General features: G+C 43.3%; 2 protein-coding genes across 2 annotated transcripts; one reads left to right on the top strand and one right to left on the bottom strand.

The window, feature by feature from the left end:
• Window positions 1-162: 162 nt before the first annotated feature.
• LOC123370316 (olfactory receptor-like protein OLF1) lies at window positions 163-1,098 on the top strand. Its single transcript, XM_045016742.1, has one exon. It carries the CDS (start codon window positions 163-165, stop codon window positions 1,096-1,098), a length of 936 nt encoding a protein of 311 aa, XP_044872677.1.
• Window positions 1,099-10,860: 9,762 nt separating this feature from the next.
• LOC123369213 (olfactory receptor 5F1-like) lies at window positions 10,861-19,343 on the bottom strand. The gene is made up of 3 exons (XM_045014569.1): window positions 19,222-19,343; window positions 14,102-14,179; window positions 10,861-11,850 (listed from the first exon to the last, which is right to left on the bottom strand). The coding sequence occupies exon 3, from the start codon at window positions 11,830-11,832 to the stop codon at window positions 10,861-10,863; it is 972 nt and encodes a 323-aa protein (XP_044870504.1). The 5' UTR covers window positions 11,833-11,850; window positions 14,102-14,179; window positions 19,222-19,343.
• Between the last annotated feature and the right edge of the window lie 4,704 nt (window positions 19,344-24,047).

Below are 24,047 nucleotides of genomic sequence, written 5' to 3'. Positions count from 1 at the left end.
CATCTGGCTCTGTGGACTAAACCCTCCCTGAGCGGGTACTGATGTCCATTAAGAAACTGATCTCCATTTATCTTCACTTACTTCATTACAGAGAAGGGACAGGTTTTCTGCACCATCCACCTGCCCACATCTCTGTAGCTGCCTGATCTCTGTTCAGAGGAGATGGAAAAGGGAAATCACTCGGAGGTGACTGAGTTCATTCTCACAGGACTGACAGATCGTCCGGAGCTGCAGGTCCCCCTGTTTGGGGTGTTCCTACTGATTTATGGTATCACCCTGGTGGGGAATGGGGGGATGATCTTGTTAATCAGGATTGACCCCCGACTCCACACCCCCATGTACTTTTTCCTCAGTAATTTGTCTTTCTGTGACCTCTGCCTTTCCTCGATAATTTCCCCTAAGATGCTGCTGAATTTCTTAGCCAAGAGGAAAAGCATTTCTTACACTGCCTGCGCTGTGCAAATGGCTCTCTCTGTTTTTACAGGTGTTGAGTGCCTCTTGCTGGCTGTGATGGCCTATGACCGTTATGTGGCCATCTGTAACCCGCTGCTCTATACGGTCACCATGTCCAGGCAGCGTTGTAAATGGATTGTGGCTGGGGTGTACGCTGTGGGGTTTGTGGATTCAATGATATGCATGTGTTTTATATTTCAGCTGTCATTCTGCAGCTCCAACATCATCAATCATTTCTTCTGTGACATTTCCCCACTGTTGGCGCTCTCCTGTTCTGACACCCGCATCAATGAGATTGTGTTGTTTGCTTTCACTTGCTGCATTACAGTGAGCATCTTTGTGACTGTCCTCCTCTCCTATGTCTATATCATCTCCACCATCCTGAAGATCCGCTCTGCCGAGGGCCGGCGCAAAACCTTCTTCACCTGCTCTTTCCACTTGACTGTGGTGGTCCTGTTTTATGGCACCCTCCTCTTCATGTATTTACGTCCTACCTCCAGCTATTCCACGGACACAGGTAAAGTGGCCTCAGTGTTTTACACGCTGGTGATCCCCATGTTGAACCCTCTCATCTACAGCCTGAGGAACACAGAGGTGAAGGACTCCCTGAGGAGAGCAATGAATAAACTCCTAACCAATTCCTGAATCTGTTTAACTCTGTACTGGTTTAGTGATGTGGAATGGAAACAGGTGAATTCAATTCCCATCCAATTGCAATGTAATTTCACAGAGCCCATGGTAGTATTGTTCATTATTCTATTGTTATTATTATTAAATTGCTTGTATTCCAACAAGGTCTGCAGGGCCCAACTGAGATAAGTGAACAAAAACAGGAAGCATCACAGGAAATGCAGGAAACCCAACTGCATAGTGTGCTGGATTTGGTCACAGAGAGCCTCATTGGGACTGTCACCTTTTCTGCTGAAATTACTTCTGAGCACTGGACAGAAGGGGGAATTGAACCTGGATCTCCCACCTCACAGGTGAGCACCCCAACTATTGGGTTAAAAATTACAACGGGAAGGACCACGACCGCCTCCTACAGTGGCTGCGTTGCGACCGGAACCTAAATCCTCCCCCTGAACACACAAGTTGTTTTGAGACAAACCTATTAGGAGTATTTGTAACACATTTGTGCATTGACTCAGCTATCGCATGCAGCAGCCCCATAATGTAGATGCTTTCTACATTGATGGAAGGGTTTTTCCATTGATGTAGTTAATCCATGTCTCCGAGAGGCAGTAGCTATGTCAATGGAAGAATTTCACTGAACATCAGTACAAGCTAACTGCCTCAAACATAGTATGAAAAGTTTCCCTGCTCTCTGTGATGGAGCTCGATTGATATAATTTTTAAGCATAAACCAGGCCTCAGAGAAGCTGACGATCTAAAATACCAGTTGCGAAATCTAGTCCTATCTCCCTGCCAGGGCAGCAGAATCCCCTTCAGTTCGCTTTGTTCAGGCTGATTGGAAATATTCCAGCTGTCCCAGCTACCCAGCAGAGATTATTCTGCATTCTGATTGAGCTCAGTGTCACTCTGTGTGTGTGTGTGTGTGTTTTTGGTGTGTAGTGGGCACTGTGTGTGTTATGTGTGTGATGGGGTATACAGTGGAGCTGAATGTCAAGCATAAGCTGGCATTCCCCAAGCCCAGCCCACCCCCCGGTGCAGGGCCCTTTGTGAGATCATGGAATCATAGGACTGGAGGGGACCTTGAAAGGTCATCTATTCCACTCCCCTGCACTCATTGCAGGACTGAATATTATCTAGAGAAATCCTGACAGGTGTTTGTCTAACTCATTTTTAAAAATCTTCAATGATGGACATTCCACAACCTCCCTGGGTCAGTTATTCCAGTTCTGACCCACCTTGATAGTTAGGAAGTTTTTCCTAATGTCCAACCTAAACCTCCCTTGCTGCAATTGAAGCCCATTGTTTCTTCTCCTATTCCTGAACTCTGTTTCATGGACTATAAGATATAGGAAATAAATAAAATTAGCAAAGAATCAGGAGGGCGCTGGCATGCTTGGAGATATTTTGTAGCAACATCTGCAGAGAACAATTACATTTTTCGCTTCAGCATCACATTGAATGGGCCCTCAATTATCGTTTGTCTGGTCTTATTGAACACTTTATATTTTGATCTTCCACAAGCTGTAAGTCTAGCTACTTGGCAACATTAAATAATACAAGCCAGTAAACGAGAGACATGAGAAATGACTGAAAGCAACGGTGGTAAGACTGAAGTCCCAGTGCAGAGGGACAGAGGGAAAGTTAAAAGGTATAACTACAGTGGGAAAGGGTCTGATTTAAGAGGAGACTTGATGAAAAGGGGAGAACTGAGTGGTTCAGGGATACTTTGTGTTGGGCCAGATTTCTCACTGCCCATACAACTACCCTACTCCAACACACGTACACGGGCCTATTGTCAGAAGAACATATGTCCCTTTTTTTTATACTTACCCTATCAACAAGTATAAAACCTGAAATACACAACTAAGGGGGCAGAGGTTTTCATCCTACCTCCTTTCCTTTTCACAACCCTCCCACCCCGCCCCACCCCATCCCGTCCCGCTACGACCCAAACAAAAGTTCCCCCTTAGCTCAGGAGACAGCCGAGTGGACTGCAGAAGTGTTCATTTCTCCCTAAACTGTTGACTAAGACAGTGGTTGCCCAATTTTTGTATCAAAGAGGATGGGCAGCTCAAAAAGGCCTGTTGATGAAAGAAGGAAACCCCTAAAAGTCCCTTGAATCAGGCCTTGCCAACACCCAAAATCAAGCAGCTAATCAAGGGATGTTATATGGGCCAAGTTGTGGGGACTGAAGAAACAAATGTACCATTGACACAACTGGTGTTTGAGAGAGAGGAACCAGGCCCCTTAAACATAAGGCTTTTTGGACATGAGAAGACAATCTGGTGCCCAGTGCTTCTTTAAAGGGTGTGTGGCTATGGGCAATCTGGTGCTATAGATTGTGTAGGTCAGGGGTTCTCAACCTTTTTCTTTCTGAGTCCCCCCCCAACATGATTCCCTGGCCCCCCTGTGCCACAGCAATGTTTTTTCTGCATATAAAAGCCATTGCTGGTGTAGGAGGTAGCAAGCAGGGTAATTGCCCAAGGCCCCAATTTCTCACTGCCCAAACAGGGGGCCCTGTGAACCGACATTGCTCAGGCTTCAGCTTCAGCCATGAGTGGGGGGCTTTGGGGTTCTGGTCTTCAGCTCTCTGCCCTGTGCCCCAGCAAGTCTTACGCCCACCCAGCTTGGCTGACCCCCCGGGAGCCCTGGACCCCTGATTGAGAACCATGGCACTATCGGTGTGATGGCTGTGCTCTGACAGGCTTTGCACTCTGGGCAGAATAACTGTGGGTTGATCTGATCATGTGACACGGGCCCCCTGACAGAGTGGACCACATAAAACACTTTCTTCACACCGCCATCTTCAACTGACATGTTATTTACAACACACACACCCTTTTATTTTATTCTGACCCTCACGGTTTTTGTTCCCTTACACACTCTAGCTTTCAGGGTCTTTTTTACAAATGCTTCTTCTTTCTAAACAGGGTTTTGAAATTTGCTGAAGGAAGAAGATGTTAAATATTTCCCCATCGGTCTGATTGTTTCATCTCACCCTCTGTCTTTTGGCTCCTCTGCCTCTGTCACTTTGTCCACCTACTCTGCCACTTGAGCTATTCTGTGTCCCCCTCCTTTGCTGCCTACTGCCCGTGTCCACCAAAGAGTCTAGGGGTGGGAGACTGAGGAGAATACTTGGTCTCCGTGGGGAAAAATAACACCAGGTGAGATGCCAGTCTGTAGCTCGTGGAAGGTCTGAGGTTTTGATGTGTTGACCCCGTTATTTCAGCCCCTCCATCTCCCACCCTGTCTTCCGACTGTGGTCAATGCCAGGTGATGCTTCAGAGGGAATGAACAGAACAGGGCAATTATTGAGTGATTAGTTCTCTGTCATCCAATCCCAGTTTCTGGCAGTTAGAAGCTTAGGATAACCAGAGCAGGGGGTAAAAGCCATTGAAGGACTTTTCCTCTATCAACGTAGCTCATTCTTTTTTCTTTTCTTTTTTTCAACCTGGTTATAGTTTTGCTCTTCCAACATCCCCTGGCAACAAGTTCCACAGGCTGACTCTGCATTGTGTGAAGAAGAGTTCTCTTTTGTTTGTTTTAAACCTACTGCCTATTCATTTTAGGGAGGGAGGAGGAGCTGAGGTGACGTACCTTCCCCATTGCTGCCAGGAGAGGAGGAGGAAGGTGCAGAGGAGCCATCTTGTTCCCACTCCTCAAAGGAGGAGAGGGATAGGAGCAGAGGAATGGTCCTGACCCTACTGCTTACAGGAGGGGCGGGGGCTGGAGCAGAGGGTGGCCTTTGAGTGGGGTAATGAATCTGACCGAAGTCCGCATGCAGATAACGTTAGAACGATGGAAGACTTCTTCCATCGACCTAGCTACCATCTCTCCAGGAGGTGGATTAACTATGGTGATGGGAGAGTCTCTCCCATTAGGGTAGGTAGCCTCTACACTGAAGTGCAGCAGCAGTGTTGCTGTAGTGTTTCAAGTGTAGACAAGTCCTAAGTTTCTGCTACCAAAATCAGCTAGGCGCCTAAAATTCAGCCACTAGGCATGTGCACAACTTCCTCAGCCCCCAGATGGCTAAGCAACTCAGGGCAAACCACCCTGCCTATAAGGCTGGCAGTAGTCCTACCGCTCTTTTAAGGATGAGTAAATTCAAAAATACTGTTACCCAGGGTTTTCAGATCCCACAGCATCAGTAATTTAACTGTTTCGCTCCAGATGGTGTCAGGAGTAAATCAATGGGAACACAGCGCTCTGGCTGAGGAAAAATTAACACAAGCAAGTGCAGTCTTATCTAAAACTACAATTTATTAGCTATTAAGCACTCACAGGCAGAAGCAATCAGTTTAGAACATCCCAGATATAGTTACCATCAATCTAAGATGGTTTTAAATCATCACCAGCTGGATTTCCAGGGACGCTCTTTTCCTTCCAAAAGAAAAAGCTCCCTCAGACTGCTCCGAGATATTTACTTTTACCTAATCTTTTATAGCTAACTCTACCAAAGTGCATAACCTATGGTGACTCCTAGTGGCACAGCATAATAACCTCTACTGGGTCACCAATTCTCCTAATTTCAACAAACTACTCATTATCTCAAAACATTTCTAGTGTTTCTAGCCATAACAACAACATGTCTAGGCACCAGCGTACCAAGCATGTTCTTGCGGAGGCACTTTTCAAGGGGCAGCACTCTGGCACTTTTTCTTTTTTCTTTTGCTTCGGTGGCAGCACTCCGGCTTTTTTTTTTTTCTTCGATGGCGGCAAAAAACCCGGAGCCAGCCCTGCCTAAAACATCGCTATCCACTCACTTTTCTCCAAAACTTTCTGTCACATCCTCCTATTCTAAATAACAAACAGCAAATATGCAGCTGTCCGACCCTGTCTCACAAAGGCTATTATTCCTAGCGATATGATGTTTGGTTTTCAGTTGGCAGCGGCTGCACATACAAAATGGCTGACAGCAGTACTGTCAGATTCTGGGGTACACACAGGAATGTCAAGGTCCAGGGCAATAATACTAGTCAACATTTTTGAATCATAGAATATCAGGGTTGGAAGAGATCTCAGGAGGTCATCTAGTCCAACCCATTGCTCAAAGCAGGACCAATTCCCAACTAAATCATCCCAGCCAGGGCTTTGTCAAGCCGGGCCTTAAAAACATCTAAGGATGGAGATTCCACCATTTCCCTAGGTAACCCATTCCAGTGCTTCACCACCCTCCTAGTGAAATAGTGTTTCCTAATATCCAACCTTTTATCCCACATGCGAGCTTTTATAATTTCTAGTGACCACAGTTGCATCCAGATTTTCAGCCAACTTCTTCATTAGGGCACAGAAACATGCACTTCAGCAAACCTTCCCTTCATAGGATCAATTCTCAGAAAGAATTTCTCTCTGTAATTTCTATGATCTTCAAGTTTTTCTGAGGATAGAGGACTGTTGCCTACATGCAGTGAAAGGTTTGCATAAGCCAGATGAACACCATTCTCTCCCCATCATCCTTCTTTATTCATTTATTCAAATCCACCACAAATAGTATATGCCTCCACACATTTATTTATTGCCATAACTCATTTCATTTCCTTCTTTCAGTCCTTTTGGGAGCAACCGTAATATTTTGTAATAGAACTACTGGCAAATAAACACTTGCCTTTCTCATGTTCTGTCCCACTTTCTAGAAGAATAAAAAAGCTGTGGAAAGAGGTGCATGCAGTTAAAATGGTCCTCAGCATCTGCTCTGCTGCTGAGATAATGTCATTGGGTTTCCCTGTGGTGCTGTTTGCATACATGGAATGTTGGTTCCACCCACTGAAATGGTTGTTAAAAAAAACAGAACATAAGGGGTTTTGGGTACTGGGTCAGACGAATTGTCCATCTAGCCCAGTATCCCGTCTACCGACAGTGGCCAATGCCAGATGCCCCAGAGGGAGTGAACCTACAGGTAATAATCAAGTGATCTCTCTCCTGCCATCCATCTCCACCCTCTGACAAACAGAGGCTAGGGACACCATTCCTTACCCATCCTGTCTAATAGCCATTAATGGGCTTACCCTCCATGAATTTATCCAGTTCTCTTTTAAATGCTGTTATAGTCCTAGCCTTCACAACCTCCTCAGGTAAGGAGTTCCACAAGTTGACTGTGCGCTACGTGAAGAAGAACTTCCTTTTATTTGTTTTAAACCTGCTGCCCATTAATTTCATTTGGTGGCCCCTAGTTCTTATATTATGGGAATAAGTAAATAACTTTTCCGTATCTACTTTCTCCACATCACTCATGATTTTATACATCTCTATCATATCCCCCCCCTTAGTCGCCTCTTTTCCAAGCTGAAAAATCCTAGGCTCTTTAATCTCTCCTCGTATGGGACCCATTCCAACCCCCTAATCATTTTAGTTGCCCTTTTCTGAACCTTTTCTAATGCCAATATATCCTTTTTGAGATGAGGAGAACACTTCTGTACGCAGTATTCAAGATGTGGGCGTACCATCAAGTTATATAAGAGCAATAATATATTCTCTGTCTTATTCTCTATCTCCTTTTAAATGATTCCTAACATCCTTTTTGCTTTTTTGACCGCCTCTGCACACTGCGTGGACATCTTCAGAGAACTGTCCACAATGACTCCAAGATCTTTTTCCTGATTTGTTGTAGCTAAATTAGCCCCCATCATATTGTATGTATAGTTGGGGTTATTTTTTCCAATGTGCATTACTTTACATTTATCCACATTAAATTTCATTTACCATTTTGTTGCCCAAACACTTAGTTTTGTGAGATATTTTTGAAGTTCTTCACATTCTGCTTTGGTCCTAACTATCTTGAGCAGTTTAGTATCATCTGCAAACTTTGCCACCTCACTGTTTACCCCTTTCTCCAGATCATTTATGAATAAATTGAATAGGATTGGTCCTAGGACTGACCCTTTGGGGAACACTGCTAGTTACCCCTCTCCATTCTGAGAATTTACCAAGAAGATCTGTGACCTAGCGCTGAAAACAATCGTCTCCCATTGCAAGACCCATCATCTGTCTGGGCTCACAGACCTTGAGCGGGATTAGAAAATCCTGCTTTCCAAGGTATGTCCTGCTTTGAAATCACCTCCTCCCTGGATTGGAACTCGTGATAGAAAGGGGAAAGACACCACGTCTCAGTCTCAAAATCTTGAGCCGTTCCCTTTCTCCAAAACTATCTTCCTTAAAATCCTTACTATTTATTCCCCCATCCCCACTGCTCAGCAATTAACTCACTGCTTTAGTTCTGCGGAGCAGACCACAACACATCAGAGGGAGGAGAGAGACTTTTTTTTAACTTAATATCAGTGTAAAGGCGGTACTGTCCTCCGGGGCAATTTAAGTGATTTGTCCAGTTTGTGGCAGAGCAGAAGCATGAACCCAGCTCAGCTGAGTCCGAGTCCAGAAAACCATCTGCCCCCCATGGATCAGGGAGAGATGGATTAAATGATTCCTTTCCAACCCAAAAGAATCTGCGATCCTGTGACCCTAAATCTTTAAATAAATACACATCGGGTCAAATTTAATACCCAAACCCAAAACACATGCACGTCCCATTACCCCTTACATCTGTTATGTACCCATGTCTGTTGATATAGGTCATTATATCTCATTCGCTCAGCCAGTCCCCTTCTTGTTCTGCACTTCCGCACTGGTGACGTTTTACCAGATTAATCAAGAGATTCACTGAGTGAGGACCTCAGGACAGAGATGACAATGAAAATGTAGGAGATGAGGATAACGAGGATGGAGATGATTTCCCTGGAGCTGCCATATAGAGCAGGAGTTCATTGAGGGAGGTATCGGAGCACAAGAACTTGAGGAGCTGAGGTGGGTCTTCCCACCCCCTTTCCTCCCTATGACTGGAAGGGTGTTAACAGGCCACTTGCACCTTGAATGGTCCCTTGAAACATGTGTTAACTACTTATACTAAACAATTGATTCCACCACGTATTGACCTGTGCTATTCTGAGTTAGTTTCCCAGACCTGAAGAAGAGCTCTATGTCGGCTCAAAAACTTGTCTCTGTCACCAACAGAAATTGGTCCAAGAAAATACATTGCCTCCTCCATCTTGTCTCTGTACAGTTCTGGTCAGTTATTGTACCAGCATCCCTTTGCTCTCAATGGCTAAGATCATGTCTACACTAGAGCGTTTACAGCAGCACAGAGGTACTAATGCAGCTGCGCTGCTGTATGATCGCTCATGTAGCCGCTCTGTGCTGATGCGAGAGAGCTCTCCTGTTGGCCTAATAAAAGCACCTCCATGAGTGGTGGTTGCTATATTGGCGTGAGAACTTCTGCCACCAACAGAGAATCATTGAATATCAGGGCTGGAAGACACCTCAGGAGGTATCTAGTCCAACCCCCAGCTCAAAGCAGGACCAACCCAACTAAATCATCCCAGCCAGGGCTTTGTCAAGCCGGGCCTTAAAAACCTCTAAGGAAGGAGATTCCACCCTCTCCCTAGGGGAACCCATTCCAGTGCTTCACAACCCTACCAGTGAAATAGCATTTCCTAATATCCTAGCTAGACCTCCCCCACTGCAACTTGAGACCATTGCTCCTTGTTCTGTCATCTGCCACCACTGAGAACAGCTGAGCTCCATCCTTTTTGGAGCCTCCCTTCAGGTAGTTGAAGGCTGCTATCAAATCCCCCCTCACTCTTCTCTTCTGCATGCTAAAAAACCACAGTTCCCTCAGCCTCTCCTCGTAAGTCATGTGCCCCAGTCCCCTAATCATTTCCATTGCCCTCCGCTGGACTCTCTCCAATTTGTCCACATCCTTTCTGAAGTGGAGCGGACCAAAACTGGATGCACTACTCCAGGTGTGGCCTCACCAATGCCGAATAGAGGGGAATAATCACTTCCCTCAATCTGCTGGCAATGCTCCTACTAATGCTGTACACACCGGTGCTTCTGATGGTGTAATTTATGTCACTCAGGGAGGTGTTTTTCTCACACCTCTGAGCGACATAAGTTATACCGACAAAAGTGGTAGTGTAGACCTGGCCTGAGATGATTCCATTGTAGCACTGTCTAACCTAATACAGACACTTGTAATGGATGAGGGTGTAAGTGGCAGATATAATTAATTTTCATAGTCTCACTAGAACTAGCCTCTTTGTATTTGGGTCATGTATTCGTTACGGGCCTCTGAATAGAGGCAGAGTTTTCTGATTTGAACTTCCATCCATGACCTTTCCATCAACAAGTGGATCTCGCCTGAGGTTCAAAGGAGGCACTCATAGTAGTTAGAGCCCGGGTTTAAGGTAGCAATAACAATGCAACACTATAATCGCAATACATGTTTGCCAAAAGAGAGGTCAGGGACTGCTGATCTCAGTGCTTGTTGTGTGGTTATTACACTAATGGTATACGTAGCTGTACATTGTGTTCCCTTTTTTAAAAAGCACATTAAATTAATTTACTTAATTTACTCTATGCCATCCTGCCATATGGCTTGGCTGATACCAGAATGTAAAGTACAAATGTTTCTTCTCCCATGCTTACAAAATGATCGTTCTGTGATATATACTTCTGAAACTATCTGTCTGCCTCTCTGTGTACCAATCTACATTCTTATACAGGGCACATCACTGTAGAATTGGAGAGCCTTACAGACTGTTCAAGTGAGCAGATATGGGTCTCTAAAACTATTTTAAGGTCAGTGGTTTCATGGCCAGCTTTAAGTGAGCATTTCATTGAGATGTGGTTATTATTTACAACACCAATGGAAAAAGCACCTGACAGAGCAATCACCTCAAACACATTCCCTGAAACAATAAAGAGAGGAGATGAAAAGGTTTGTTATTGGTTATTAGAATGACATGGAAACACATTCATCTTGAAACCACTTCCCCTCCCCAGAGATCTCCTCAGGGCGTCCTTCACCTCCTTGTTCCTCAGGCTGTAGATCAGGGGGTTCAGCATGGGGATCACCACCGTATAGAACACAGAGGCCACCTGGTCTTGGCCCAGTGAGTAGCTGGATTTGGGGCGTAAGTATGTAAAGATCAGAGTTCCATAAAACATGGTGACGGCCGTCAGGTGGGAGGCACAGGTGTTGAAGGCTTTGTGCCTGCCCTCGGCAGAGTGGATTTTCAGAATGGCAGCCAAGATGTACAGGTAAGAGAAGAGGATTATCAGGAGGGAGCTGATACAGGTGAAACCAGCTAAAAGAGAAATGGTATTTTCAGCGATGGAGCTATCAGAGGATGATAGGGCTAGCAGTGGAGGGGTGTCACAGAAAAAATGGCTGATGATATTGGAACCACAGTATGGTAACCTGGTAATAACACACACAGTAATCATGGCATTTGTGAAGCCAGTGATATAGGAGCCAGCCACCAGTGGGACACAGACTTTATGGGACATAACTGATGAATAAAGCAAGGGTTTACAGATGGCCACGTAGCGGTCATACGCCATTGCACCCAGGAGGAAGCACTCTGTACATACCCAGGCAACAAAAAAATACAGTTGAGAAAAACACCCAGAGTAGGAAATGGCTTTGTTCTCTGCTAAGAAGTTTGCCAACATCTTTGGGGTGACAACAGATGAATAGCAGATATCAACAACAGACAAGCTGCACAGGAAGAAGTACATGGGGGAGTGTAGTCGGGAACTGATTCTGATCAAAATGATCATCCCGAAATTCCCCACCAGGGTGATAACATAGATCACCAGGAACAACACAAAGAAGTTGACCTGCAGCTTTGGGTCATCTGTGAATCCCATGAGAATGAATTGGGTTGCTACGGTACAATTTTTCTCTTCCATGACTCCCACTTCTGATACCTGCCGAAAAGATGAATCAAGAGAAGATGAACTATTTCATGTCCAGTCGTCATTCTGTGTACAAAGCATGCAAATGCATACATATTTTTGCATGCCTACTGCTTTGAGATTTGAGACCCAGGGATATATATTCACAAACATTCAACCCTATAATGTATAAAGAAGGTACCAAACTCTTCTCTAGGGTTTGCTTAAAATGGTTTCTGTAGTGACAGGCAGAAAACAAAACAACTGAGTGTTTAATTCAGTCTTATGCATCCAATAATTTGAATGCTTTCCATAATGTATCCCCTTGTATTTGGTATACTGTGTAAATGGGTGACTGGGTGGATGTATTAGATGGTAGGTGAGTCAGTGTGTGGCCGCATGAATAAAGGAATGTAAGTGAATTGGTGGTTGGCAGGGTGAATTGGTTTGTAGCTGGATGGGAGTGTCCGTTGTGATGGACAATCGGATGTGTTAGCAAACTGGTGGACTGATAGATAGGTGAGCATATTGTTGGTGTAAGAAGGAGTGGGGAGTCGATGGTTGTGTAGGGAGTTGAGACGGTAGATGGATGAGTCAGTGGGCCGTCAAATGGAGTAAGTAGAATTGTGCGATTGGATTAGTGAGAAGGCGGCTGGGAGAATGCACCGGAAGGCAGGCAGTGTGGCTATAGGCGTGTTGATCTCTGGATATTACAGAGACAAGGTGGGTGAGGTAATATCTTTTATTGGACCAACTTCTGCTGGTGAAAGAGACAAGCCTTTGAGTGACACAGGGCTACATAAAGACCTGACTGTTGGTCCAGTAAAAGATATTACCAGGTAATATCTCTGTAGAGCAGACAGACAGATGTGTGAAAGAGTTTGAGGATGGGTGGATTGAGTGAGTGGTACTGTAGGTGTTCAGTAAGTTGAAAAAGTTCTTGGGTCTATTTCAGAGTGGTAAATGTATGACAAAGATCGCCCACCAGAACTGGAACGCATTGCAGAAGCGAAGGAGTGGAAGCTCAGAGATTGAGCTCTTACCCTAGCACAGAGGCCGGCAACCTTTCAGAAGTGGTGTGCCAAGTTTTCATTTATTCACTCTAATTTAAGGTTTTGCGTGCCAGTCATATGTTTTAACATTTTTAGAAAGTCTCTTTCTATAAGTCTATAATATATAACTAAACTATTTTTGTATGTAAAATAAATAAGGTTTTTAAAATGTTTAAGAAGCTTCATTTAAAATTAAATTAAAATGCAGAGCCCCCCGGACTGGCCAGGATCCAGGTAGTGTGTCACTGAAAATCAGCTTGTGTGTGCTGACTTTGGCACACGTGCCATAGGTTGCCTACCCCTGCCCTAGCAAGTCAGCCTTTTAGGAACAGTGTGGCAAGGAAACTTGCTCTGTTACTGGTGATGCTGTTTGGTGAATAAACATAGAACCTGAGGGACCCAGAACTGTCAATACAAGAGCAGTATAGGTACAGTGTTTAGTTACAGATGTATAAATTTAGCTCTTTCCCTTAGCGAAACACCCCAGACGTATTATTATGTTAAATGCCAACGCTGTACACTGTGTATTAGTTACGTTATTACTATACTGATACACAAAAATTGACATCAGTCTAATGAAAGAGGAAGGATAAGTCTTGTATTAAAGGCACTGGAGTGGGTCTCTGAAGATATGGATTCAATTCCCCCTCTACCAGAGATACCTTCTCTTATCCTTCATGAACATGACACAGAGGAAAATATTCAAAAATGTTTATGTAATTTAGGACCCTAATTCCTATTTTCAAATGGGACTTTTGAAAATGGGACACAAGCTCCTAAGTGATTTAGGCCCTTTTGAAAAAGTCACCCTTTATCTCTCTGTGCCTTAGTTCCCCACCTGCAAAATTAGGATAATAATACTTCTTGTCTCTCATCCTGTGTCTGTCCTGTCCCTTTTGATCGCAGGCTTGTTGGGGCATGGATTGTCTCTTATGATGTGTTTGTACATTGCCTGGTTTTATGGGGACCTGATCTCAGTTGAGGCATTACTGTAATGCAAATAATTATTTCAAATCATTTCTTATCAGAAGAGTCAAAATCCAAGCATATTGCTTATTTTATTTGACCCCGTCATTCCCAAACAAATAGAAACTGAATCCAAGTTAGGAGTGAACAGTTTTGGATGTTTTAAAATATTTTGTTCCTTTGAACATAAAAGTTCATATAATTTTCAACTCCCACATAGCTGAATACAATTTTTTTTTAAATTTCACTAATAGAGTCTCACTTACCAGGATCCAAATTGCGCTACGAACACTGCTCCCATGTGGTAAAGAACATCTGAATAGAACTTCAGTTCATGCTGGCGTCTGAAAGAAAAGCCCTTTCTCAGCTTCCGATCAAAGCAAAGGGGTTGCCAGTGACTGTTGTTGTTACAGCTGTGAAGTATATTCAGATCTACTCCAGAAGCTGGTAAAACCCACAGCTTTAAAGAGTAACTGGATCTTCTTAAGAGCAGGTTAGACAAACACGTGTCAGGGATGGTCTAGATGGTGCTTGGTCCTGCCATGAGTGCAGGGGACTGGACTTGAGGGGCTCTCGAGGTTCCTTCCAGTCCTATGATTCTATGAGCTGCAGAACGATTCATATTCTGATCATGAATATGTAATATTCTGAACATGACGTAATATTTACATTGTACTGGGAACTCTGGAACCACAAAGGAGACTTCCTCAAACCCCAAACCTCCTAATCTCCATCATGGGATGCACTAAGCAATTAAACAGTGCAGACTGGGAACAGACTGACTTAAATACATATTCAAATTTCAAAAGGAAATGGAGATGCTCAGAGCTGCACATCCTGCAGGGCAGGACACTAAATGGAAAACACTAAAATCAAACCCCAGCTATAGTTTTTGAGTGACTATTCTAGGAAAATAAACCATCCAAGAGGCTGAAGAGGGGAGGACAGAGTAACTCTTGGGAATGAGTTGCATTCCTTTTCCACTCAAGTCATCAGGTTGAAAGCCCGGTTGATAGTGATCAGAAATTGTGATTTATCTTATGTCTGATTGATAGCCTTTGTGCAATGAGTTGGGTCTCTCACTGCATCTTCTAGTATGACAGGTGGCCACATCTAGAGCTGGTTGGGAATTTGTTTTTCCACTGAAAGTTTGAAATTTTCATTGAAAAATCACAATTTATCACATTTTGGCTGTACACTGACATATTTTGACTTGGAAATGATGTTGAGGTGCCTCATGGGAGTTGTAGTTCAAGAGCTGCTTGCTCCCCTATTTCTTTACAGGCTGCGCTCCCTGGTTGGCCTACATGTTCCATGATGCATTATGGTCTCCCTTCTTGGTGACGGGAGGAGGTGTATCATTACTGATACACGACCCCAGTGCATCATGAGAGATGAAGTCTTGCTGGGGAACGGGGCTCACCAAGGAGAACTGGAGCATGAGTTACTGGAGCTACAGCTCCATGAGGCACTTTGGCAGTATTTCAGAACTGAAGTATTTTAGTTTTCAAATTAAATCCAAAAATATTTGGGCTGTCAGGAATTCAAATTTTGGATGACAAAAAATATCGAAAGTCTTCAATTTCATGAAGAATAATTTTGATGGAAAATGTTTGACCAGCTCTGCCCACATCACAAATTCCACCATTGCACTAGTGCTTATTGGTATCTCATTGGCAACTTCAGCAGAGAAAGCAAAGAGTGACTAGGCCACAGAGACTGAATACTATCAGCCCCTGGAGATGTTGCTTCTAGGTCAGCACTGAGGAACATTAGTTGGAACGGGCTTGTGTGTAAGTCTTTATTGCAGCTGCCCGCAGTGTGTCTTACGTGGATGACTGAGAACAGTCTTCAGTCTCCAGAGCTGTCAGTCAGACACCTATCACTCGCATCATGTTCACTTTAATAGGTAGTGAGCTCTTTGAAAAGTCACTTGGTAAAAACGGCATCATGGCTCTCAGTGCTTATTGTCTGTCACTAATATCTGCACCAAGTATGCTCAGATCCTATCTCACTGCTAACCTGGGAGTTTTTTCTCTCTCTGCAAGCTTCACCTGCTCTCTGAGAGACAAATGGGGCATTGTCCACCTCATGCATCATCACCACTAGCCAAACTGGGCCCTCAGGGAGACCTATCCAGTCACAGCACCTTCAGTAGGTTTGCCCAAACATAATCAATTGGACCTGAAGAAACAATTTAACTGATGATGCATAAGATTGGGAAAGTGTCCAGCTCCTTCTCTCTCGGCTATGTCACTTCTCCAGAGCTAACAGAAACAATCAGCAGTAAAAACTGATTTCTGTCACTGAAGATAGAAGACGTGGCTGTAATGCAGACAGGGAGCGGGTCTGTGGTGTAGGCAGGTGACATTTTTACACAGTCGGTTTTCAGAGATTGCCTGTGCTTAGCATGAGTGGGAAAAGGATACACACCAAAGAGTTTTACAGCCATACTGTTCCTGGCCTTTATAGGGATAGACGGGGTAAGAACGGCACAGCTGAGGAGGTTTCATGGGAGGGGGCAGAGCTGACAAGGAGGAGGTGGGGCATTCTCTTGGCATATCTTTTTGCTACTTAGGCTTTAAAAATTAAAATATTCAAAATAAAAACCAAATCTGTTTTTCCAACATTTCTGGGTTCCAGTGGCTCAACAAAGACTAGACTGACACCTTCTAAACATGTAAATCTCTATTTTCATGGCCAGGACACATTTTTTAAAAGAACAAATTGCAAATAGAAGAAGTTACTAACATCTCTGTAAGCACGGATGTGCGACAACTCACAGTGTTGCCAACTGCTGTGATTTTATTGCCTGCCTCATGACATTTGGTGCTTTTCTTAAAGCTCCAGTGCCTGGAGTCAGGTGAATCTCAGCTTTCATTTAAAGACAATTAATTGTCGAGCACTTGTGGATTACAAAGAAAAACTTGAAAACATGAACTACGTGCCCCCCTATGGCTCAAAAACCAGAAGGCCAACAAAAAGAACCCAACTATTTGTATTTTTTCCTTAATCTTATGAGTTTGGGGGATCTGTGTCATGACTTTTGAATGTTTGGGGGTGGCAATACTACAGTTGCTTGACATGGGACATACACAGAGATTGACTCGGGATCTACTGCATTAGGGACCAGATCCAGCACCCATTGAAGTTAGTGGTAAAGCTCCCATTTCCTTTGGCTGTGTAGGAGTAGGTCCTAAAAGCAGGAGCATCTACATTTGAGCTCAAATATTAAGCTCCTCTTTTTTTGGCCTCCACTGTAGATTTGTTAATTTATTATGTGGACTAACCACAAAGGGGGAGGGGGAGGCAAAGACTCGCTATGTGGCTTGACAAAGGTTGGCTCATCACTCTGGTGTTTGCAGGAAGAATGTTTTGATGTGAGCAGAATTTGGTAGGAAATTTTTCTTTCGCTCTGACTCATTTTTGGTGGAGAAATGTTTGCCATTAGAGGCGGCAGACATTTTTAAAGATGAAAAGCTTTTTTAGTCAAAAATAGCCATTTTCTATTCCTAAACTGATAATTTTCACAACAAATGTGTCCACTTTCAAAATGTCCCATGATATCGTTTTTCAGTATTGCTTGCCAATATTTTTGGTTTAAGTATTTTCCTAGTTTCTTCTTTTTATCCCCTTCCCCCCAGCCCCTTTGTCTTTCCTTTTTAATTTCAGAAGAGGGCTGAAGAAAAGAGGAAAGAAGGACAACTGAAAAAGCTAAAAGAAAAATACCTTGCCAAACATTCTAAACGAGTGTGTATTGAAACCTACAAACCAAGACTTTGAAATTTTGAATCAAATTGTTTTACATTTCTCTTTTTACCAGCTCTAGTTCCAACGTGCCTGATTCTGGGCCACTGAGCTTGTGATGTCACTAACAACGGTGAACTATGAGCTGCTGATTCAAACTCCGCTGAATTAAATAGGAATCTTTCCACTGACTTCAGTGGGCTTTGGATCAGGGCCTTATGATTCAAAGGTGTACAAGACTACACAAGCTGCAAGGCAATAGAAAATCAGTCACGTTGCGAGCGGGATGGGCGACGGGATGGATCAGTTGATGATTACCCTGGAATGGGTTACCTAGGGAGGTGGTAGAATCTCCTTCCTTTGAGGTTTTTATGGTCAGGCTTGACAAAGCCCTGGCTGGGATGATTTAGTCAGGGATTAGGTCCTGCTTTGAGCAGGAGGTTGGACTAGATACCCCCTCAGGTCCCTTCCAACCCTGATATTCTATGATTCCCTGTTCTGTTCATTCCCATCTGGCACTGGCCACTGTCAGAAGACAGGATACTGGGCTAAGTGGACCACTGGTCTTATCCAAGATGGTTGTTCTTATGTTTCTTCTGTTCTTATGAAATTTTGCATAAAAAAGCTTCCGAGGTGAGCCTTTTTTGCCTGGAAAACTTAAGAACATTCGCTCAAAGCATTCTGTACAGGCTTAAAACAAAACGTCATTCACTCATTTTGAAAAAGAGAAGATTTGAGGGAAAATATATTAGCATTCTTTAAACATTACTGTTTTTCCCCACTCAGCCGTGTGAAAGCTAAATCCCTAGCTGGTCTGCATCAGCATACAACTCCTGGCCTTTCAACTGAATAAAAATAACAACAACAAAATTTAATTGTTTTACTCAAACAAGGAAAAATCAGTACAAAATTAGAAAGGAGTAGAAGATGTTAAAAAAAAAAAAGATGATTGGTAGATAGATAGAACTCCAGTGTTTCAGACCTACATCAAGCAGGAATACATTTGCATCCTGCCTCCAAAGCAGTTCCATCTTGTAATCAGCATCAGAGTTTATCCTACCTTTTTAATGAGCAATGGGAACCCTAATCCCTGAGGCAAAATTGTGATGGGTGTTACAGGGTGCAAACTGGAACTGGGGCACCGCTGAGCTCTCTGTCCTACCAACCTGAACTCCCTTTCATACTGTGACAATGCGAGAGGTCTTGCACTGACACAAACATTCACAAGCAGGGACACACCCAGCTGAGTTACATGAATGCTTTTGCCAGCTGCTATGAACCAGCAATAGGCTTCAGTCAGTTCCCGCCTGCTCCCCAGCCTAGGGCCCTAGACCTGTACTGTCTTCCCTTGTCAGAAGCCTGACCAGTGTAAGTTATTACCCCATCCGCCATCCCTCAATGCGGAGAGGACAATGCACACACACACACCCATTCCTTAGCAGATTTCTCTTTACACTTCAGATAACACAGTGTTTTAGGTAAAAAAAATATAAAACAGGTTTATTAACTACAGAAAGACAGATTTTAATTGATTATAAGTATTAAGTGTACAGATCATAGCAGATCACCTAAGAAATAAAGCAAAATCACAATCTAAGCTCTATAACCTAGACAGGATTTGAATCAAGCAGTGTCTCACCGTGATGATACAAACAGCTCACCAATCTTCCACACACAGGCTGGAATTCCTCCTTTCCTGCCTGGGGCCACTTCCCCAGTCAAAGTCTTTGTCCTCTAGCCATCTTTCCAGGTGTCCAGTTGGGGGTGGGGGGAGTGAGGCCAAGTGATGATGTCACTTCCTCCTTTCATAGCTTCTGCCATGTGGAGGGAACTTCATTGGTCCAAACAAAGCCCCGAGCACAGTTAGTGGAAAAGTACAGGAACAAGATGGAGTCCAGTGTCACATGAGCTGGTCACATGCCCTTGCATGGTTCGATGACTCATAGCAGGGGCCATTGCCTATATTCTGGCTGGAACATCCACAAAAATATTTCATTATATAAGAATCTTACAAAAAACAGATAATAGGACATTACAAAAAGTTTAGCACCATCCAAGACAGGCACCCAATCCCCCCCTATTTAAATTCTGTGGGAGCTTTGCTACTGAATTAAATGGGATTAAGATCAGACCCTCTAACAGAAATATTTTGATGTACAATAATAGCCGGAAACTTTCCCAAGGAGAACCATTTAACATTACAGAACTGTAAGATACTAATAAATACCAATATTAATACATTAATCTGTTGCCACAACAATTGTAAGAATTTATTTAGACATTTTGTTGGTGTCAGTTTTTTCATTCTCCACATGCATAACAATTGGATAGGACCTCTAATTTTGTATATTTATTTGAGAAATTAAACCAATATATTAAACATATAGTTATTTGTAGATTTACTTGCAACACAAAAGTATTATTAGGCACAATCAGAAAAGCTAACATAAGTGTTCATTCTATAACAAGATAAAAAGGACAGAAGAATCGAGTTCAAAGGGTGAATTAATTCATGAGTCACTTCTCTAGTAACTATGAATAATTATGATGATATATTTAGTTTTCAATTGCCTATCAATATGAATTGTTTGATCCAGGCTTAGGGTTAGGATTAGGGTTAGGAAAGAATGGGCCACATTAATCCCCAGGGCATGAATTACACCGAGGGCAGCTTTGGTTCACTGAACACATTAAATAGGTGTCATGGCTCTCTGGACTCAGGTATTCCCAGTTGCTTCAGGAATCATGTCCCACAGATCACACATCTCACTATAAAACTTCCTGAATGCTCCAAACAGGCAGTTTCTGTTGATGAGGAAACACCCAAGGAAGCAGCTCCAGAGGTATTAAGGGTAACATTGGTGTGGTTAGCAAACAGGGAAAGATTCAACTCTAAGTCTGATTTTAGAGTTCTAAGCAGGTATTGCTTCTTTCCTTCTCAACTCAGTGTAAGTGAAGGGAGGAAAAACAGAGGTACCACCGAGACATGGGCAAACAAGTCAGTTTCAGAGCACTTCAGCCTTTAATTGAAATGACATTCATGGGAAGGGAAGGAAGAAATTTTCCTAAGAGTAAAAATTTCTGAACATATTTACCTATCAAAAGAAGGAAAGAGCTTTACAAGGAGGGAGAAGACTGATGGAAAAGGAGAGAAAAAAATCTAGTCAGTCCTAGGACTAATCCTATTCAGCTTACTCATAAATGATCTGGAGAAAGGGGTAAACAGTGAGATGGCAAAGTTTGCAGATGATACTAAACTGTTCAAGATAGTTAAGACCAAAGCAGACTGTGAAGAACTTCAAAAAGATCTCTCAGGACTAAGTGATTGGGCAACAAAATGGCAAATGAAATTTAATGTAGATAAATGTAAAGGAATTCACATTGGAAAAAATAACCCCAACTATACATACAATATGATGGGGGCTAATTTAGCTACAATTAATCAGGAGAAAGATCTTGGAGTCATCGTGGATAGTCTCTGAACATGTCCACGCAGTGTGCAGCGGCGGTCAAAAAAGCAAACAGGATGTTAGAAATCATTAAAAAAGGGATAGAGAATAAGACAGAGAATATGTTCTTTCCCTTATATAAATCCATGGTACGCCCACGTCTTGAATGCTGTGTACAGATGTGGTCTCCTCATCTTGGGTGAATGCCATTTGGTCCTGGTGACTTGTTAAATTTATCAATTAGTTCAAAAACCTCCTCTAGTGACACTTAAAAAGGATATACTGGCATTAGAAAAGGTTCATATTAGGGGTTTGGAATGGGCCCCATATGAGAAGAGATTAAAGAGGCTAGGACTTTTCAGCTTGGAAAAGAGGAGATTAAGGAGGGATGTGATAGAGGTGTATAAAATTATGAGTGGTTTGGAGAAAGTGAATAAGGAAAAGTTATTTACTTGTTCCCATAATATAAAAACTAGGAGCCACCAAATTAAATTAATGGGCAGCATGTTTAAAACAAATAAAAGGAAGTTTTTCTTCACACAGCGCACAGTCAACCTGTGGAACTCCTTGACTGAAGAGGTTGTGAAGGCTAGGACTATAACATGGAGAACTGGATAAATTCATGAAGATTAAGTCCATTAATGGCTATTAGCCAGGATGGGTAAGGAATGGTGTCCTTAGCCCTGCTTGTCAGAGGGTAGAGATGGATGGCAGGAGAGAGATCACCTGATCATTACCTGTTAGGTTCACTCACTCCAGGGCACCTGGCATTGGCCACTGTCAGTAGACAGGATACTGGGCTAGATGGACCTTTGGTCTGACCCAGTATGGCCGTTCTTATGTTCTCATGTTCTTATGAGTATTGTTCATTATTATATTGTTATTATTATTAATTTGTTTGTATTCCAACAAGGTCTGCAGGGCCCAACTGAGATCAGTGGACAAAACCTGAGGAAGTCTCACAGGTCCAGAAAGTGAGAATGATTTTTTAAACTGGTGGCTAGGGACATTCACCTAGAGGATGAGATGTCCAACTTCATGTCTCAGCACATCAGGTGACAGTTCCAAAGGGGTTTTTGTGACCCAACCCATCACACAGAGTTTAGGAATAAAATTAGGAATAAAATTGCTAAACAATGTGTGTGTGGGGGGGGGGAAGGATAGGACAAGAAACAATGGACTTCAATTGCAGAAAGGGCGGTATAGGTTGAATATTAGGAAAAACATCTCAATCGTGAGGGTGGTGAAGTACTGGAATAACTTGCCTAGGAAGGTTGTGGAATCTCCACCACTGGAGATTTTTAAGAGCAGGTTAGACAAACACCTGTCCGGGATGGTTTAGATAATACTCAGTTGTGCTGTTAGTGCAGGGGATTGGAATAGATGACCTCTTAGGTGCCTTCCAGTCCTAAGAATCTATGATCTCACAAGAAACCCTCCCTGCACTGGGAGGAGGGGGATGCCAGCCTGAGCACTGGGCGGGGCAAGGGACACACACCTGCGTACACTTGATATTCAGCTCCACCGTACCCCGCACCACATGCACACACAGAGTGCCCAATGCACACTAAATGCACACACACACACACACACAGTGCCCACTACACACCAAACACACACACACACACACACGAGTTCCCACTATACATACACACAGCCTGACACTGAGCTTGGTCAGAATGCAGAATAATCTCTACCGGGAAGCCGGGACAGCTGGAATATTTCCAACTTGCCTAAACAAAAAGAAGGACTGAAGGGGATTCTGCTGCCCTGGCACAGAAAAAGGACTAGATTTCCCAACTGATCTTTTCCATCAGCAGCTTCTCTGAGGCCTGGTTTATGCTTAAAAAAATAGATCAACAGAGCTCCGTCACACAGTGGGCGAGGGGAATTTTTCACACCCTGTGCTACTGACCCCGGGAGACGTGGATTTACTGCATCGAAGGAAAAACCCTTCCATCAATGTGGAAAGCATCTACACTATGGCACTGCTACACACCATAGCTTTGTCAATGTAATGGCTTTAGTATAGACCAGGGGTAGGCAACCTATGGCACGTGTGCCAAAGGCGGCACGCGAGCTGATTTTCAGTGACACTCACACTGCCCGGGTCCTGGCCACCAGTCCGGGGGGCCCTGCATTTTAATTTAATTTTAAATGAAACTTCTTAAACATTTTAAAAACCTTATTTACTTTATATACAACAATAGTTTAGTTATATATTATAGACTTATAGAAAGAGATCTTCTAAAAACGTTGAAATGTATTACTGGCACACAAAACCTTAAATCTGAGTGACTAAATGAAGACTCGGCACACTGCTTCTGAAAGGTTGCCGACCCCTGGTATAGACATTCCCTGAATCGATGAGGGAGTTTTCCCCTTCCTGTTAAAGCTATTTCTCTCTCCTTTTCCAATCACTCTTCTCTCTCCCTTGGTAAAGCTCTTTCCTTCTTTTGATAGGTAAATATGTTCAGAAAAGTTTAAATTTCTCCTCTCAGGATAATTCCTTCCTTCCCCTACCATGAATGTCTCAGTGTCGTTTCAATTAAAGGCTGAAGTGCTCTGAAACTGACTTGTTTGCCCTTGACTTGGTGGTACCTCTTTGTTTTTCCTCCCTTCACTTACAATGAGTTGAAGATGGACGCAGTACCTGCTCAGAACCATAAAATCAGAAGCATAAAGTCAGAGTCGAATCTTTCCCTGTTTGCTCACCACACCAACGTTTCCCTCAATGCCTCTGAAGTTGCGTCCTGGGATGATTTTGAGACTTGATCCCTGGAGCATCATTGCTCCCAGGACAACAGGTGTGCACAGTACATGCAATTAATGTTGTTGCCGTGTCTTTCCTTGTGGAAATGGAACACAGGGGGCCAGAGAATCAGCTTGTTTGGATTACTGTCTCTCCCGTGAGGTCTTTTGAATATGATATGAAACAGAGGTAACTATTCCACTTCGTATGTTGATCAGCTCTCCTAAAATATTTTTAAGTAATTTCCCACGGTTGGGACACAAA

This window comes from Mauremys mutica, chromosome 4 (genome assembly GCF_020497125.1).
Source record: "Mauremys mutica isolate MM-2020 ecotype Southern chromosome 4, ASM2049712v1, whole genome shotgun sequence".
Classification (NCBI taxonomy): domain Eukaryota; kingdom Metazoa; phylum Chordata; order Testudines; family Geoemydidae; genus Mauremys; species Mauremys mutica.
This window is presented reverse-complemented; position numbering and strand designations above follow the sequence as displayed.